The sequence below is a fragment of the Physella acuta genome, unplaced genomic scaffold (genome assembly GCF_028476545.2).
Source record: "Physella acuta isolate Inbredline_101_S28 unplaced genomic scaffold, ASM2847654v3 ptg001374l, whole genome shotgun sequence".
Classification (NCBI taxonomy): domain Eukaryota; kingdom Metazoa; phylum Mollusca; class Gastropoda; family Physidae; genus Physella; species Physella acuta.
The window spans coordinates 230,521-248,665 of NW_026732889.1; the positions used below are offsets into that span (position 1 = coordinate 230,521).

General features: G+C 40.3%; 1 protein-coding gene across 7 annotated transcripts; it reads left to right on the plus strand.

Moving 5' to 3' along the window:
* Window positions 1–2,240: 2,240 nt before the first annotated feature.
* On the plus strand, window positions 2,241–18,145 carry LOC131927102 (PDZ and LIM domain protein 7). Of its 7 annotated transcripts, none has more exons than XM_059282763.1 (5): window positions 2,241–2,322; window positions 3,338–3,617; window positions 13,588–13,739; window positions 17,105–17,346; window positions 17,815–18,145. In XM_059282763.1, the coding sequence occupies exons 2-5, from the start codon at window positions 3,504–3,506 to the stop codon at window positions 17,916–17,918; spliced, it is 612 nt and encodes a 203-aa protein (XP_059138746.1). In that variant the 5' UTR covers window positions 2,241–2,322; window positions 3,338–3,503; the 3' UTR covers window positions 17,919–18,145. The 7 variants fall into 7 exon arrangements, with proteins under 7 accessions (XP_059138746.1, XP_059138751.1, XP_059138747.1 ...); XM_059282768.1 differs by having other exon boundaries at window positions 2,305–2,322; window positions 3,395–3,617; XM_059282764.1 differs by having other exon boundaries at window positions 2,312–2,383.

Sequence of the window (18,145 nt, forward strand, 5' to 3'; positions counted from 1 at the left end):
GTAAAGGTGAAGCGCAAGGTAGGCCAAGCCAAGAGTGAAATCAACGGTAGTGACACGGTCTGGTAGTTGGGTTTTAATTCGATTCTAGAAGTGTCAGGAGAATAATGGTATGTCTGATACACCCCCCCCCTTTTCGCTAACACGCATCCAGTTTCTTCAACGCATCTCTTCGGGGAGGGGGGGGGCAACGTCTACCACCTCCCTTCCTGAACGAAATAGAATTTATATTGAAAATATATACTTTTACCAGTTCCGCCCCCAAAATGTATACAAATTGTGTAGGCGCCGTTTCTTCACATTCCTTATCCCCCTTCCCCTTTCCATGTAGATCTAGAAAATCGTCAAAAAGGCATCCCCTATTTGTTTAGACAACATATGGTAGGCCTATGCAAAACTCACAAGCTTTGCAGAGTGAATAAAAGAGTGGCTTCCCCTATTAAATAGTCACAGTAATCTCCCCTGTTTACATTTTCACAGTTGCCTTACATGCCCTACTTTCCATTCAACCATGAAACCGAGACTAAGTCGCAGAATGCTGTGATTGACAAGTTAAACAATCGGAGCAAGGAGATCTACAAACCAGAACTACCCTCGTTACTCGTTATTGTCCCAAGAGAATTAACGAGAGTCCATATAAGACGTCACTTCAGACTCGTAAGTGGGGGAGGGGGGGGGGGGAGCGTTGGATTTTTAGTGACGGTGTGTGACGAGGGAGAGAAGAGGGGGGGGGGGCAGAAAAATGACGACCATCTTTTTATATTTTGAAAATATGTTAATGTATTAAGTATATCATCATAATTGTTTGAACTCAGTTGATATTTTGGACAGAAACAGCAAAAACAAAACAAAAAAAAATTCAGCTTTGATATGATGGGAAAGGAATGGTGTGTGTGTGTGTGGCTGTCCTTTTATTGGGGGGGGGGGGGGGGGGGAGACTGACCCCGTGGTTATTTCAGGCATTTTTCATCGGGGGACACTTGAAACTTTGGAGTAGGGGGGGGGGGATGAAGTGGCAGACACTAAAAATATATACTTTTCTATTTTATTCGAGGGGGTTGACTGTGGGCGTACTTCGGGATATGACAACCACTCCCAAGAGAGGCCTGAAAGAACTAAGCATATTTAAAAAAAATGCGATTTCGCTGAATATCAATCTTTGCAGGCCTACAATATGCAAACCTAGCACCTAGAACGTATTCTGTCTGCTTTTTCACAGTTGAAAAACCAATTGGGGTAAAACGAAAAAAAAAACAACCCAGAATCACCTGTGTCTCCAGTTCTGTGTGCCAGCTGGCGATGTATCAAACAGAATTCTCGAGAAAGCCTAGTTTCGTTTTGATTCCCTCAGACCTAGAGTGAGCTAAAAATATAAAGTGTATAGGGGGTTTATTCATTTAGTTTATTTTTTTGTTAGAGTTATGGTACTTTGTTCTGGGGGTAGGGTGGGGAGGGGGGGTCTTGGCAGCGAAGACTTAAGATTTCGCTCAAACAGGAGATTTAACTGTAAGGCTCACGGTGTGTGATGTGTGGGTAAGTGGGGTCACACTGGCTAAATCTTGAAGTTGCGACATATATACCAAAGGCGGGGTTGTAGCGCAGATGAAGCAGAGTAGCTGATTTTCCTTAGCGTTTAGTATTTCCAGTAGCCGATTAGCTCATTTTTTTCCCGAGGGCAACCGTATAATGCTCTCTATTTATTCTTTTCCTCTCTCCCGGCTCACTCTCTCGAAAATTAAGGTCAGGCACACAATAGAAACTCGATTGTCTCAGAAATAAAAGCCATACGGGCGTCAATTTGATATACATATTTTTATATATATAGGCCTATGTAATATTATATATATATATATATATATATATATATATATATATATATATATATGGGCCTATATATATATATATATATATATATATATATATATATATATATATATATATATATATATATATATATATATATATATATGGGCCTATATATATATATATATATATATATATATATATAGCCTATGATGATTAATAGGGAGAGGGTGTGACATGTAAATATCCCCCCCCCCCCTTTCATTATACAACTTTAAAACATAATCACATTTTTAACCATGGTGTTGAGCCCGTCTTTAAAACATAAATACATTCTTGTACAGTTCGAGCCTAGTAAGAAATGGCAGCAAAAAAAAAAAAAAAACCAGCTAGAGGTGCACTACACACCTCCACATGTGTGTATAAACACAGCCAGAATACATTACACAGCCTGAGCTACCTGTTTCTTTAGTTCGCCAGCGGAGGGACTCGGCATCGAAGAAACGTAAGGTAGAAGCGAAGGTGGGTTGCAAGCTAATTATTGAGGTGTTCTTGGTGGGAGTGGAGTGCACATTCACACACTGTAGACCTACATTTTTTCTATTCAGCTGTTTTTTCTTCTTCTTCTTTTCGGTGTGCTATCCGCTGGTGTTGATTGTACGGTTTATTTATTTTTTTAATTAATTAATTTTTTAAATTTAATTTTTTCATGCGTGTTGGTGAGCAGTGGTTTTTAGACACTAGGTCAAGCAGTGCTATAGAGTAGGTTGTGTCGGATGCAGTTTTAAAAATAACCGCAGGTTTCATGTGTATATATTGTTACCATCAGATACGCGCATTGGTTTTGTAGATCTATATGCTATTCTAAATTATCCCGAGAATGAGTTATGTTAAAATGCAGCACGTTGTTGATCTAGTTGAATTAAAGAACGCTAATTACATACTTATATATATATATATATATACACACATATATATATGTATATATATATATATATATATATATATATATATATATATATATATATATATATATATATATATATATATATATATATATATATATATATATATATATATATATACATACACATATATATATATATATATATATATATATATATATATATATATATATATATATATATATATATATATACATATATATATATATATAAATATATATATACACACATATATATATGTACATATATATACATACATACATATATATATATATATATATATATCACAACCCAGGTGTGTAGTAAGTATCAGTGAAAACACAAGTTCGCTCAAGATTATGATAATGTGCAGCATTTAATATTTAGCCATCCATCGACACGAGCGCTTTATTATTTGTTATGGATATGGATGGCACAACGCATCCTGCATATGCCACTATAGATTCAGTTATAAACAGGGTCACACATATCCTACCTGTGTAACTGGTGCGTTAGGAATCTGCAGTGTGAGCGTTAATTACGGCACGTGTCGTGCGATATTGTATAACAACCAATGTTTTTATTTCTTTTAGATTTTAAATTCTTAACTAGGAGTTGTTGTTCTTTAATAAGTTTGTGAATTTTAACAGTTTTTGAACAATAAAGTTAGTTTTACTTTATACTGCATTAGAGTGCAAGTGATTTTGTACCATAATTTTTTGGAGTGAAAAATAAAAATAAAGTAAAAATTTCTCAACAATGGCATCGGGGGCATCGGATCTGGTACAGCTGAGGAGATACGACACAAGCCAGCCCTGGGGGTTCCGGATGCAGGGAGGGAGGGAGTTTGGACTGCCTTTGTTTATTGTCAATGTGAGTATACGGGTTATGTGAGGGTTGTGGGTTGAATAATGTGTGAGTAGTTTTTGTGTGGTGAGCGCGCGCGTGTTTGTGTGTGTTGTGGGCTATTGTGATGTGTGTTTAAGTGTTTTTTTGCATGTGTGTGTGTATGTGTTTCTTTTTATCTACATCTCTCTTTTGTGTGTTTTTGAGGGGGTGGGGTGGAGTGGGAGAGGAGGGAGGGAGAGGTGGAGATAAGTATGTGCATGTGAGTGAGTTTTTTTTTGGGTGGGGTAGAGGCAGTTGGATTCCAAAGGATTAAATAGTGCGAGGAAAGAGAAGAGAAAGATTTTGTTAATAGAGAAATAGAGAGAGAAAAAAAAGATTGTGTCGTTTTCATCGAGATATTTGCAGATGTTACTACATAGAGGTGTGACTATATATATATATATATATATATATATATATATATATATATATATATATATATATATATATATATATATATATATATATATATATATATATATATATATATATATATATATATTGTTTGAATGTATTGTGTGTGTGTGGGTCTGCCTTTGTATGATGAAAAATACAATCACAGACATATTCATCCTAGATATTTAAGCCAGATATACCATACCCGGATGTTTGCATGCGGATGAGCTTTATCCGCAGAGAGATGAGCTAAAGGCTAGATAACAATCGGGGTTTCCCCATTTTTCACGCCTACTCGAATTCTGAGAATTTTCAGACTGCCCTGCTCGAGAGTCTGGGTAGTTGTAATAGACCAGTGTCTACTTGATAGTGGGGACTTGATATTTTCGGGGGGGGGGGGGCGGTCAACATTTTCCGGGGTGGCGGACACTAGTAAAAGTATGTTTACCTTATAAATTCCATCTCGTTCGGGGGGGGGGGGGGGGGGGGGGGTAGACTTTCTTGGGGGGGGGGGGGGGGGCGGAGATGCATGGAAGAAACTCTGGTAATATACATGTCGTTATGGGTCACTGGCAATCCATCCGTCCGCTCCGACGCTTTAAGGTATTGGAGGGACTCATTTTGTTTCAAGGAGTTCTAAAAGGCACTTCACAGTAGCTACTAAAATACTGACATCATTATTTTTTTTACACATGGTTTAATGAATTTTAATTTTTTTTTCTATAACAGTATCATATTATCTCGTGTTGACATAAAACTTGGTATCTTTATCGAAACTACGGATACTATCACCCACTCTAAACTTAGTCCTGACGCTTGATTCTGTACCTACTCATTACTCGTAGCCAGTGTTTCTTCCAGACTTTTTTCTCCGGGGGGGGGGGGGGGGCACTTGAAATCTTCGGGGGGGGGGGGGGCAGTAAACTTTCTTCGGGGGGGGGGGGGGGCGGACACTGTTAAAAGTATATATTTTCTATATAAATTTTATAAATTTCATTTCGTTCGGGGGGGGGGGGGGGGGTGGTAAAAATTTTTCGGGGGGCCTTAGACCCCCCGCAGAGATGCCTGGAAGAAACTCTGCTCGTAGCAAACTCTATGCTACCGCCAACCACACGCTCAAGGCTTTATCTCGGAAACATGAAGCAGTTTTCTTTACTTTGGTAAACTTATTCCAGGTACTCATATAAGCTAAGTGGGCTCTTTATACAAATCAAGGCATGCTATGCTAAAACCCAACCAGAAATCACCACGTCCCTAATGGACTTTCGTGTTAATATATAATTTCCACTTGGTAGATAATTTCTACTTAGTAGATTCTATTTTAAAACCGACACACGTAAACTAACACCTGCGAATAACGATTTCTTGTCTTAGCCAAAACGTCACCTGTACCCCTTGTATAAACTAGAAGTTGACATGCACTTTGTGTCGTAGTGAAAGGGAAAATGACGTACGACTTTGGTGTTTACGTTTCTAAAAATAGAAACTAGTCTAGGTCGGTGTCGCGCTGTCTGTCGTAGATTTTTTTTTTATTTCATAGGCGGAGCTAAAAACAACATAGAATGGGTTAGTTTGTGCTGTTGAATAGAGAAAAGCTGCACTATACATAAAAATAGATGAAAGCTAAAAAAAAAAACATCAAGAAAGGGCCTAGCCATAAAAAATGTGTTAACGGGTTCTTTTGGTGATAAAAAATTTCTTAGAGGAATACAGTATCACGTGTCCTAGATCAGTGCAGAGTTTCTTTCAGATATTTTTCTCTTGGGGGAGGGGAGTGGGGGGGGGGGGCTTGAGCTTTCGGGGGTGGGAGGTGGGCTTGGAACTATCTGAGGGAACCTTCGATAGCTTTTGTCCAATCAAGAACAAACTACAAGGCATCACTTGTTTGATTTTGGTGTTGTCTCTCCTAGAAGAGTGGCTGTCCCCAGCTATCGAGCCTCGTCTGTCCGGGGATTTCGAACTCGAGACTTCTCGGTTTAGAAATCATGAGCTTTACCGACTCGACCACGCCATTTTGTTGCCCCTTCGATGTCTGACAGAAACTCTGTGCTAGTGTCGCTGTAAGGACAAGGTTTGGGGCCTAGAATTGAGATCAGCGTTGGGGTAACGATGCAAGCATATAATAGAACCTATGGATTGTTTTTCTATTTTTGTAGTTCAAGTATTTTAATAGGTTTTTTTTTCCACTAATTGCCTAATGTATTTAAACTCGGATGAAAACAAATATTTTAATTTTGATTTGCTGAAATATTTGAATGAATATACGATGGTTTATGCAGAGGCGTAGCGAGGGGGGAGGGGCGGGGGTGCGGACCGCACCGGGTGACACCATTTGGGGGGGGGGGGTGACACCAAGGCAAAAAAATAGCAAAATATATAGAGAAAACTTTGAGGGGGGGGGATGCAAATCGGAAATTCGTCCATGGGAAGGGTCGCTGCGCCTCTGGGGGGGGTGACACCATTAAATACCGCACCCGACCTCGCTACGCCACTGGGTTTATGTACATATATTGTTTTTTAAAATTTAATTGTTTAAAAAAAATTAAAGTTGGCATATAGATCTAGTCTATATCTATTTAACGTGAATTGTTATTCAAAATTAAGCTAAAAGACGAAACAACGCAGGTGGTGGATTTGGGGACGGGGGATACGCCTTTTAACTGAACGTGCCAGATTTTTTTCCTCTTCCCGACCTAATCACTTGAAAGCAAATAGTCTTTTCATAGCTGCATCTGTCGCCCAAGTTGAAAGTTTCAAGTCTAAGGAACCCGTTTATGCTACGCTGTTGGTTTAGTTAGTCATATCGCGGTAGATAGTTACGTGACGTCATTGTCATGCCCACGCGATAAGGCCAAGTAGGAAATAAAAACTTTTTGTACTGCCCAGTTCATCACACGATTAAAGGCTAATCTTTCAAATGTGGTTAGGAGTAGAGAGTAATTTTTAAAATAGTCGTAATAAGAGTTTTAATTCCAGGCAGAACTTCTTCCTTCGCCCCTCCCACCTGAAGCCCCTGAACGAATTAAATTTAATAAAGAAAATATATACTTTTACCAGTGTCCGCACCCCCCCCCCCCCTCCCCGAAAATTGTGTGCCCCCCCCCCCCACCCCCGGGAGAAAAAAGTCTAAAAGAAACACTGGTCGTAATTTAGTTACGTCTTTGAGATAGACTCACTAGATAAGTAATTAATAGTAAGGGATGCAATTAGGGTGTAAATGCAGAGGCGTAACGAGGGGGAGGTGGCGGGGGGTACATATGTGCCTACCCTAAAGGGCGCCAAAATGGGTTGGAAAGAAAATTTAAAGCTCATTTTAACTGCAGTTTTGCATTACAAAATCTAAAAAAATATATATGGGGGTGGGGGGTGGGTGGGGGAGCGCGCCAAATTGAAAGTTTGCCCCCGGGCGCCGGGAATGGTCGCTACGCCTCTGTGCAAATGGAAGTTTTAATGCTAGTACATAGTGAGGAACTTCAATGTATTAATCACCTAGTCGGGTATCTATAAATGACGCCATATTTTAGGCCAAAATTTAGCCATCCCCTCGCACCAATTGTCACAAAATGCCAGACCACTCCCCACTCCCCCACATTGTAGTTTCCACCATCCGTTTCCCCCAAATTTCTAAAATAATAATTGAGCCGTTAGGTGATATAAGTTTGATAAAAGGGGTCATCCATAATTGATATCGCTTGAACCCAGTATTTCTTCCAGACTTTTTTCTCCGGGGGGCACTTTATATTTTCGGGAGGGGGGGGGCGGACAAGGTAAAAGTATATATTTTCTATATAAATTTCATTTCGTTCGGGGGGGGGGGGGGGTAGACGCCCCCCACCCCCCGAAGAGATACATGGAAGAAACTCTGTTTGAACCTGTGACTGTAGGAAGGTCCATGAGTCCACCCAGCGCTGATGGGTACCTGACTCACGTTGGGGAAAGTAAAGGTGGCTGGGCATAGTGCTGAACACCGAACCCCTAAAACAGGTAAACTCTACTTCACCAGCCGCATGGGCCGTCAGGTTCGAAATGGTACTTTAGTGTGGGGGGGGGGAGATATTAGGCACACATATCAATACAACTCCAGGTACCATCTAACGGAAAAGAACCTCAGCAAAATCTTAACCAAAACAGTTTGTTTTTATTGTAGTGGAGCACATGCTACACACCAGGATGAACCTGTGACTCGCACCGAACGCGTAGTGTGAATTTACAAGCTGTTAGGCCTATACAGCGGCAGATAATTTCATACTGCTCGTTGCGCCACCAACAGTGTTCTCCCCCTTTGCTCACTTTTCAAAGCGCCGTAACCCTGGTTGCTTACCTAGTTCGTACTTTTTACAAGTGGCTTGTATGTAATTAGGTCACCAACTTCTCGTTTTGGTACTCGCCAGCTGGTATTTTTCAAGCCAAATGTGAAAGGTTTTTATTTAATTCCTAAACAAATAATTAGAAAAAGTTACTTACCCTATTGTTCAGAGATGGCCTTCTAACCCGTATGTATATATATATATATATATATATATATATATATATATATATATATATATATATATATATATATATATATATATATATATATATATATACATACATGTATTGATTCATGTGCAAAAAACATCATTTTAATCGTAAATTATTAGATTTTTGTATCACCCCTCCTCGGTGATTCAAAATACTCAATAAACCTTTATCCTATTTATCATCTGTAAATTTTGCAGTTGGTGTCACCTGCTTCCCCCCCCCCCCCCTTGATAGTTTTTAAAATGTACACAGTTAATAGTATTTTTAAAAAAAATCTACAGTCAGTTATTTATAGTGGATTAACTCTAATTAATCATTAATGGAACTGGTAAAATGCATTTTTCTTGTATATATTTTGCCATTTTTCGCCATAGTGTCACCCACACACCCGCCCTTGCCGCGCCTCTGGACACCACACAAAATTTGTAGAGGTCGCAGTCTTTAAAACTAGGCATTACATTTACAATTACATCGGGTTAAAATTTTGTTTGTCATGAAGTGTTTCAGTACTGCATACATTGAAACTCTATTGCAATTTGTTGAAAGATATTTTGGTTATTCCATAACTAAAAAAGATTATAACCATGAAACCCGTAACCTGGTAAAGATAGTTTGGAGCTGGGTTGACTTTTTCCACAGCGTTGTCCCTTTAAGTGTTCAGAAAGTAATTATGAAAATTATATCTAGAATCTATATTCTAGCTCAGGGGTCGGCAACCTTTTGAAGCGAAAGAGCCAAAAATTACAATTTTCAAAATTTCCTTGGTTTTAAAGAGCCACTAACATTTTTTTTATTACAAATATTTTTTTTTTCGTAAGATTATTAGTATTTGTGCAAGGAGCTGAGAGCCGCACCTTGATATCAAAAGAGCCGCATGCGGCTCTTTTGGTGTCACGATGCGGCTCTCCAGCTCCTTGCACAAATATTAATAGTTATATCATTTAATTTTCAAAACGCATAACAAAAATTCTACTGTAGGAATACACAAGTTTAAACAGGATAAAAACACTCAGCCCTGTGACAACAATTCCATGCTTGCCACTGCGCAAGTGCTGACTTTTTCGAATGCCGTTAATTGGAGAATGTTAATTTAGAATGCATTTTCCTATCCGTCAGTAATCATTAATTTGACGTGAGTGACTTAGTTATTATTAGCTTCCTACTGTTGAGCCGGGTACTGGAGGGTGGGGTACGATTTTACCATGTGTTCAGTGGGGTGGAAGATAGGCCTGGTGAGAACTGAATGACAAAAGTGACCGATACACGATAATCAAACCGATACCCAAGCCAGTTAGTCGGAGTTTGTCGTGTTGGGCCTGCCTGGCTATGGGAGACACCGTAAAAAAGTTATTTTTTAAATTAACAGCTTCTAAAGTGGATTGGGATAGTCCTATATTTTAATTTTTTTATTACTAATTTCATTATTCTGGCAAAACAAGTGTATGTTTTTATATGAATAAATATTATTTCATATTTAAAGCTATTTATTTTAAACAACAAATCAAATTTATTTACCCAATCCTAACCAAATAATAAAATATTGAAATTAAAATGTCAGTCGCTCTTTAAAACTGGGAAATTGTGTAAATTGTAAATTTTGGCTCTTCCGGCTCAAAAGGTTGCCGACCCCTGAGCTAGATGTTCGTTCGATAAGGGACAAATATATTTATTAAAAATTACCGAAAGAGACGTTTTGAAATTGTATATTTGTGAAAATGAACATCCGTATATCTACGAATGAAATCTTCAAAATAGCCATTGGTTCTAAATTTAGAATAGAAGTGAACGATAAATAAGATTATCAACAAAATATAAAAATATGAAATAAACTCATTTATCATACCTACCTTTACTAAAACATTAAAAAATGAATCTCATTACATATTTTATTACTGTTGAATATCTATGTATAGCTAAAGTCTATTTGGAACATATGTTTAGGTTTTTTCCCATGAATATTTTGTAATATGAAATGGGAGGTAATTAGAACATTCACTTTTTCAACATTGAATACATTTATTATTGAATTTATAAATATACTAAAAAACCCGTTATCATTGGGATTCGGGAATCACCCATAAAGGACGTTACGTTTATTTGAAGATTTTTATCTCTTCCCCCCCCCCTCCCTACTCGTCACACATCTTCACAAAAAGCCAGACCCCCCTACTCAAAAAGACATCACACCTCAGACAACATTTTCTTGTCTTTTAAAAACACCGATTTCAGCTGAGCTTGGATCTGACCACATTGTGACTTCATATGCCGAGGTCATAAAAACAGCTAAATTCTACTTCACCTGCCCAGTGTCCCGCCATGCCTCAGACAACATACTGAGCCACTTTTAGATTCTGCTTATAATATACAATAGGAATCGCAGGGATAATTTTTTTAGGGTAGAGTATAATCCAGGGCCAGAATTGTGGCCAGGGTAAGGACTAATGCTAGGGTTATGACAATAGGGCTGGTAAGTAGGTCACCAACCAGTTCTACGGCTCAATAAAACCTGCATAAGCCATATAACTGGTTGGTGACATACTTACCAGCCCTATTGTTAAGATGATGACCATAGTAAAAACAGCAACTTGGATACAGTCCTGCTGGGGATCATGTACGTTTGAGTATTATTAAAGACAAACGCTAGGGCTATGATCATCGTTAAAACAGCGATAACGCCAACAGCAAAGACTTTTATACAATCCGAGTATAGTTACCACAGCAATAAACTACACGGACGGCAAATTTGTGATGCTTTATCTTTTTGTATTCGTCGGTGAAGATTGGGTTATCTTTTCCTTTCACTTTCGTCGCCGAGTTTACAAGTCTGTAGCACACAGACAGGTGGGCTAAACCAGGGTACACTGCTCGTTCGTTCTCTCTTGCGGATGTTGATGTGTGTAGAGGGGTGAGGGAGGAGATACGTGGGGGTGGGTGCGAAGGATATCTATAACTATACCGTTATAAGGCACCCGTTTGGTCGTTATAGAAGTAATTTTATATAAACTGTATCAAGGTGGAATGTATTTTTATTTCTGTTGGCGTTGTAGGGGTGAACGTGGAGTTGAATGTGTAGGTGGGGGTGGGGGGGTGTCTAGAAGTTGGTCAGTACAGAATTATGAGGTACCATCCGGCCCTTGATGAAGTACTTATATATGTCAGCTGTAACATGGTGGAATGTCGTTTTATTTGTGTTGATGGGGTGAGGTTGAGTTTGTATATGTGTGGGGGTGAGGTTTAGTTCGTATATGTGTGGGGGTGAGGTTGAGTTTGTATATGTGTGGGGGTGAGGTTGAGTTTGTATATGTGTGGGGGTGAGGTTGAGTTTGTATATGTGTGGGGGTGAGGTTGAGTTTGTATATGTGTGGGGGTGAGGTTGAGTTTGTATATGTGTGGAGGTGAGAGTGAGGTTGAGTGTGTATGTGAGTGGGGGTGAGGTTGAGTGTTTTTATATGTGGGGTGAGGTTGAGCGTGTATATGTGGTGGGGGTGAGGTTGAGCGTGTATATGTTTGGGGGTGAGGTTGAGTGTTTATATGTGTGGGGGTGAGGTTGAGTGTGTATGTGAGTGGGGGTGAGGTTGAGTGTGTATGTGTGTGAGGTTGAGTGTTTATATGTGTGGGGGTGAGGTTGAGCGTGTATGTGTGTGGAATCGGGGTGAATGCAAAGATGTGTAGAACTGGGTTACCTAAGAACTACTACGGTATAAGTACCCAATCGGGCATTGCTGCAGTAGGTATATGTTTTCTTTGTGCATTCTGGTTTCTGGTGGTGTTATCGGGGTAAGGAAGTTGTTCAGAGGGTCTGTGCCTATGTGTAAGGGGAGTAGTGGGGGGGGGGGGGGGGCGTTGGGTACTTGAAACAAAATTAGGTTATTCTAAAACTCTAGGAACAAAATCAGCCTTCGCTGCTGCAGTCGTGTGTAAAACATCGCTTGCTTAATTTTTTGTTCTGGTGGATGGTGAATACCCCCTATCCCCACACACCCCAACCCCCCCCCCCCCACCCCCAAAGAAAAAACAACACAGACCAAGCACACCATTTTAATCGTTAATACTTCATAAGAAACGAGGGGGGGGGGGAGAAAGGGGTGTCCTACATAAACAAACCAACGTCACTTCCGTTTTGTGTGTTCCACCGGGTCCATTTTACCTAGTTGTCTTTTTTTTTTATTGAGTCAAACGTTTCGTACCTTCGGCAACCTTTGACCTTTCTTGTGGGCGTTGGCACGTGGCACAAGCCCGTAGGCCTAAACACCGTGGTTTATTCTATCTGTGATACATCGTTCAGAAATCTGCTGTGGATCGTCCAAAGACGACGTCACACTCTAGCCTGGCTGAAGATGCTGGGTTACGCAATTTTTGTGGCAGGGTGAGCCGAGATCCGAACTCCAGGCCTTCGGGCTAGCACCAACTGCTCTACCATTCGACCACGCTGTTTCCAGCTCAGTTTGCAAACTCAGATTAATGACCAAAAATAACATTTTTACAGTATTGTGTTTCGAGACAAGGTCTTCTTCACAAAATCTTACTGTGATTTATTTGAAGTAGTTAACCATTAAAAGGAAAGCAATGGAAATCTTTTGAAATTAGTGTATTAGTAGGGTATATTTATTTAATATTTAAGCAGTGGCGTAGCGAGGTCGGGTGTCACCCGGTGCGGCACTTAATGGTGTCACCCCCCAGAGGCGTAGCGACCCTTCCCGTGGGCAAACTTTCAATTTTCGATTTGCACCCCCCCTAAAACTTTAGATTTCCACCTCTTAAAACACTATTTAACACTCGAATTGATCACTTAATTAAGTGGAATTATCATTTTTCTCTATATATTTTGCTATTTTTTGCCTTGGTGTCAACCCTCCCCCCCCTCGCTACGCCTCTGTATTTAAGTATCTTTATCGAAGATACTTGATCAAAATGAACATGGTTAAGGCTAAATGAAAAAAAAAAACGAAACGAAAAAAAAAACACAACTATTGTTACACATTTATTCCCCTGCGCAATTTTTCAATACAATTTGAAATTTTAAACTTTGTACACCCAGGTCTCACCAAAAAGTATCGCCGGGAAAGCCGGACTTCAAAATGGCGACGCTATCCTCGAGATCTGTGGCACCAACGTGACGGGGTGGGGGCACCAGGAGGCGAAGAATGAGATGATGAGAGCAGGGAATGAGGTGGATCTACGTGTTGCCAGGTGAGTTATAGGTGGACATATAGACAGGTGGATAGGTGGATATGTAGACAGATGGACAGGTGGATATGTGGATATGTAGACAGGTAGATAGGTGGACAGGTGGATAGGTGGATATTTGGATAGGTGGATAGATGGACAGGTGGATAGGTGGACAGGTGGATAGGTGGATAGGTGGATAGGTAGACAGGTAGATAGGTAGACAGGTGGATAGGTGGATAGGTAGACAGGTAGATAGGTGGACAGGTGGATAGGTGGACAGGTGGATAGGTAGACATGTAGATAGGTGGACAGGTGGATAGGTAGATAGGTGGATATGCAGACAGGTGGGTAGGTGGAAAGGTGGGTAGGTGGAAAGGTCGACAGGTGATAGGTGGATAGGTGGATAGGTGGACATGTGGGCGATACATGGACATACAAGTGGACAGGTAAACGGGTGGGTAGGTGGACATGTAGACAGGTAGATTGGTAAACATTGGACATGTGGATATGTGGATAGGCGGGTGGACAGGTAGATAGGTAGACAGGTGGGCAGGTAGACGGGTGGGTAGATGAACATGTAGACAGGGAGACAGGTGGATAGATGGACATGTGAATAAGTGGATAGGTGGACAGGTAGACGGGTGGATAGGTGACTATGTAGACAGGTAGGTAGGTGGACAGGCTGATAGGTGGATATATGGTTAGGTGCATACGTGGAAAGGTGGAGAGGCGAACAGGTGGATATGTAGGCAAATGCAGAGGCGTAGCGACCCTTCCCGGCGCCCGGGGACAAACGTTCAATTTGGCGCCCCCACAGGAGCAAATTTTTAATTTGCACCCCCCCCCCCCCCGTCAAACTTTCGATTTGCACCACCACCCCCCTCAAACTATAATTTATAATGCAAAAATGCAGCCAATATGACATTTTAATTTGTTTTTACAACCCATTTTGGCGCCCCCTAAGGTCGGCGCCCGAGAACATATGTACCCCCGTGCCCCCCCCATTGCTACGCCTCTGGGCAAATGTACAGACATATGGACGTTATACAGATGGTAAGACGGGTGGGCGATAGATAGCCATACAGGTAAACTAACTTTGGACAGACAGGAAGACAGACGAATGGCAAATCGATCTATGAACGGATGGACTAGAAACTAGACGGTTGTATAGGCTCGGATAGAGACACAGTGGTAAAATGTCAGACTGAAGGCAGAGGCGTAGCGAGGGGGGGGGGGCGGGGGGGGGGGGTGCGGACCGCACCGGGTGACATCAGTTAGGGGGGTGACACCAAGGCAAAAAATAGCAAAATATATAGAGAAAAACTTTAGGGTGGGGTGCAAATCGAAAACTTAAGGGGGGGAGGTGCAAACTGAAAACTTGAGGGGGGGGGGGTGCAAATCGAAAGTTTGAGGGGGGGGGGGTGCAAATGAAAAATTTGAAAGTTTGTCCCCATTAAGTGCCGCACCGGGTGACACCCGACCTCGCTACGCCACTGACTGAAGGATAAAACGATAAACGATCGTGATTTCTCAATGAGAAAATTTTCCATCTACCAAAATAAAAAACACAACAAATATCTTTTTGCGGATTTACTTCCGTTCCTGGAACTTTTTTTCTCCAAAACCTTCCTTGTTTTTATCTAACCTCTCTGCTCGCGAGTGTTGGGGGAAACGGGTCATAAAATTATTGACGTTTTTCAACCCGAGATTTGTTTGGTACAAAGCTGTATGTCAGCGGCGTAAACCCAGTGGCGTAGCTATCTCTTCATGCCGAGGTCACAGAAACAGGCGATCTCTACTTCACTTTCCCAATGGACCGTTAGGTTCCAAATGGGAACTTAATTTTTTACTTTTTTCTTCCAATAGTCTCACATCGCCCCCCCCCCCCCCCCCGAAAAAAATGAGAACAATCGAGTCTTGTAAACCGTAAAATAATTTTTACCACTTATCACCACTTATGCCAGATAATTTACCAGAATTTGGGTTAAATGAAGCTATGCTGGCAATAAAAAAAAAGTTACATTACTGCCAGGAGGGGGTAATAAAATCGGTGTTAAATCAGCGTGTGTCTTACTTCTCGACCACCGTGTTCCATTGTGTATCAAACGGCAGTTTAAAAGAATTGGATGACACACATCTAGTATGCTAATGTACACAGCCACTGTGAGTTCAGCTGCTCACCAACTAGACACGTGACTCACTGCTCGTGTTTACATGCTACACGTTGTTTATCGACCTTGACCTACCTTTGCTCTTTTAACATTTTGAAATTCCTCACCTGCATTTTTTTTTCGTTTAAAAAAGTTTATATTTTAATTTTTTGTTCACTCTTTGCTATTGGTAAGCGATCACAACACGATTTTTAAAAACTCAAATCAGTTGAAACAATTAACAAGCTACATCTTAGAACTTTAGCTACATTTACCAGTTTTAGAAATAACTATTAAATAATTATATATTATACTTTCTATATTAAGCCACTTCTGTGTTCTTGCCAAGAAGAAAGAAAAAAATGACTGTACTAAGATCAATGATTTTTTAAATTGACATGCTAGATTTATATGAGCTATCAGCAGTGATGGCATATCGATAGGTTACCTACTTAATCCTAGCCCACACCTAACCCTTACACCCCCACCCCCCATTTACATTAACGGGCTTACACACGTAACAGGCCTTGTAATGAGAATGTGACTTCCACAAGTGTTATACAAGCCCACTAATTTATTCAACTTCCTCACACCGTCACCATGGCGACGTTTGTTAGGTCAACATCCCATGTTTTCGTTGCTTCTTCCAACCCAACCGCTCCCGTCTGTTTGTATATAGTTAAGTTCTCTCGGCGACTCGTTCATTGTTTACATTGACGGGAATGTGTAGTTACTATTTCATCCATCCCATCATAAGCCATCTCATCTAAACCCAAACCATCCCATCCATACTCCCATCCGTCCATCCGTCCATCCGTCCGTCCATCCGTCCATCCATCCATCCATCCATCCATCCATCCATCCATCCATCCATCCATCCATCCATCCATCCATCCATCCATCCATCCATCCATCCATCCATCCATCCATCCATCCATCCATCCATCCATCCATCCATCCATCCATCCATCCATCCATCCATCCATCCATCCATCAATCAATATATATATATATATATATATATATATATATATATATATATATATATATATATATATAATTTGTAAGTGAAATACGATCTATCATTCTGCTCAAAGATTGAATCATCACGTCCTTCTTGAGGCTCATGTAATTTACATGCCCCGGATTACTACTACGTGTACCCTCTATACATACATCTATACATACTAATTAACAACATAATTTTCATACCCCCTTTTTCTCCCTCTCGCACAGGGGCGTGGTCAACACGTCCGACCCCAAGGTCAAGGCCGCGTGCGGCGTCGGCCAGGGCAACAAGCGGGTCGAGCTGGACGAGGGCAGCATCAACCCCCACATGAACGAGGGCTCCATGTTCAGGAACGTCACGCCCAAGACCTACAAGATCCTGGAGGCGCAGCTGGGATCCGCCGAGCCGGCGCCCTCCGCCCTGTCACAGCAGCCGGCCCAGCAGATGGCGCCCGTGCATGCCCAACCAGGTGGGTTTACGTCTGCTTCTCGTCTGCTTTTAGGATCACTGACAAAGACTATTATCCTTGATATACTAATCAACCGCTATAACTTTATATATATATATATATATATATATATATATATATATATATATATATATATATATATATATATATATATATGTCCAAATTAATAATAGTTGCGGCAAAATTAGGAGTTTATTGATATGCCCTTTGACAACTTCGCGGAAGATTATTTCATTTTAACTAAAGAGGAAATAATGTTCAAAATACCAATTGAACAGTGATATTATTTAATCGAATTGTATATCTTTTACCTTTAAAATAAAAACAAAAAGATAGTGGAAAATATGTTTATGGGAGCCAATCATTATGGATACATAATTCTAGATCTATAAATAGAAATACTAAAATTATTTGAAAACATTTAAGCCGGCTATATATGTTTGACACATTTTTTGTTTGTTTCTACAGCCCAACCAAAGCCATCTTCCATCTTTGACAGAAAGAAGCAAGACAGGTCAGACTATTTAGTGGCCCAAGGGCAGACCATTCAAAAAACTTACGGAGAGCAGTAGTTTGGAAGAGTTGTCTTTTCATGGTCATGCATTTGCTTTCACGATTAAACTTTCAATCCATGTGCCCTGCTATTTTGAAAAGCAGTTGAATACAATAAAAACTGGTGCTTATTTATTTAGTTTTGTCTCATTGCCTTGTGTTTAATAATGATGCTAAGCAAACAATTTTTGTAAAAGTGATTCACGTGAAGAAGTTATTGCATTTTAACATTATTTTCCTTTGTTAA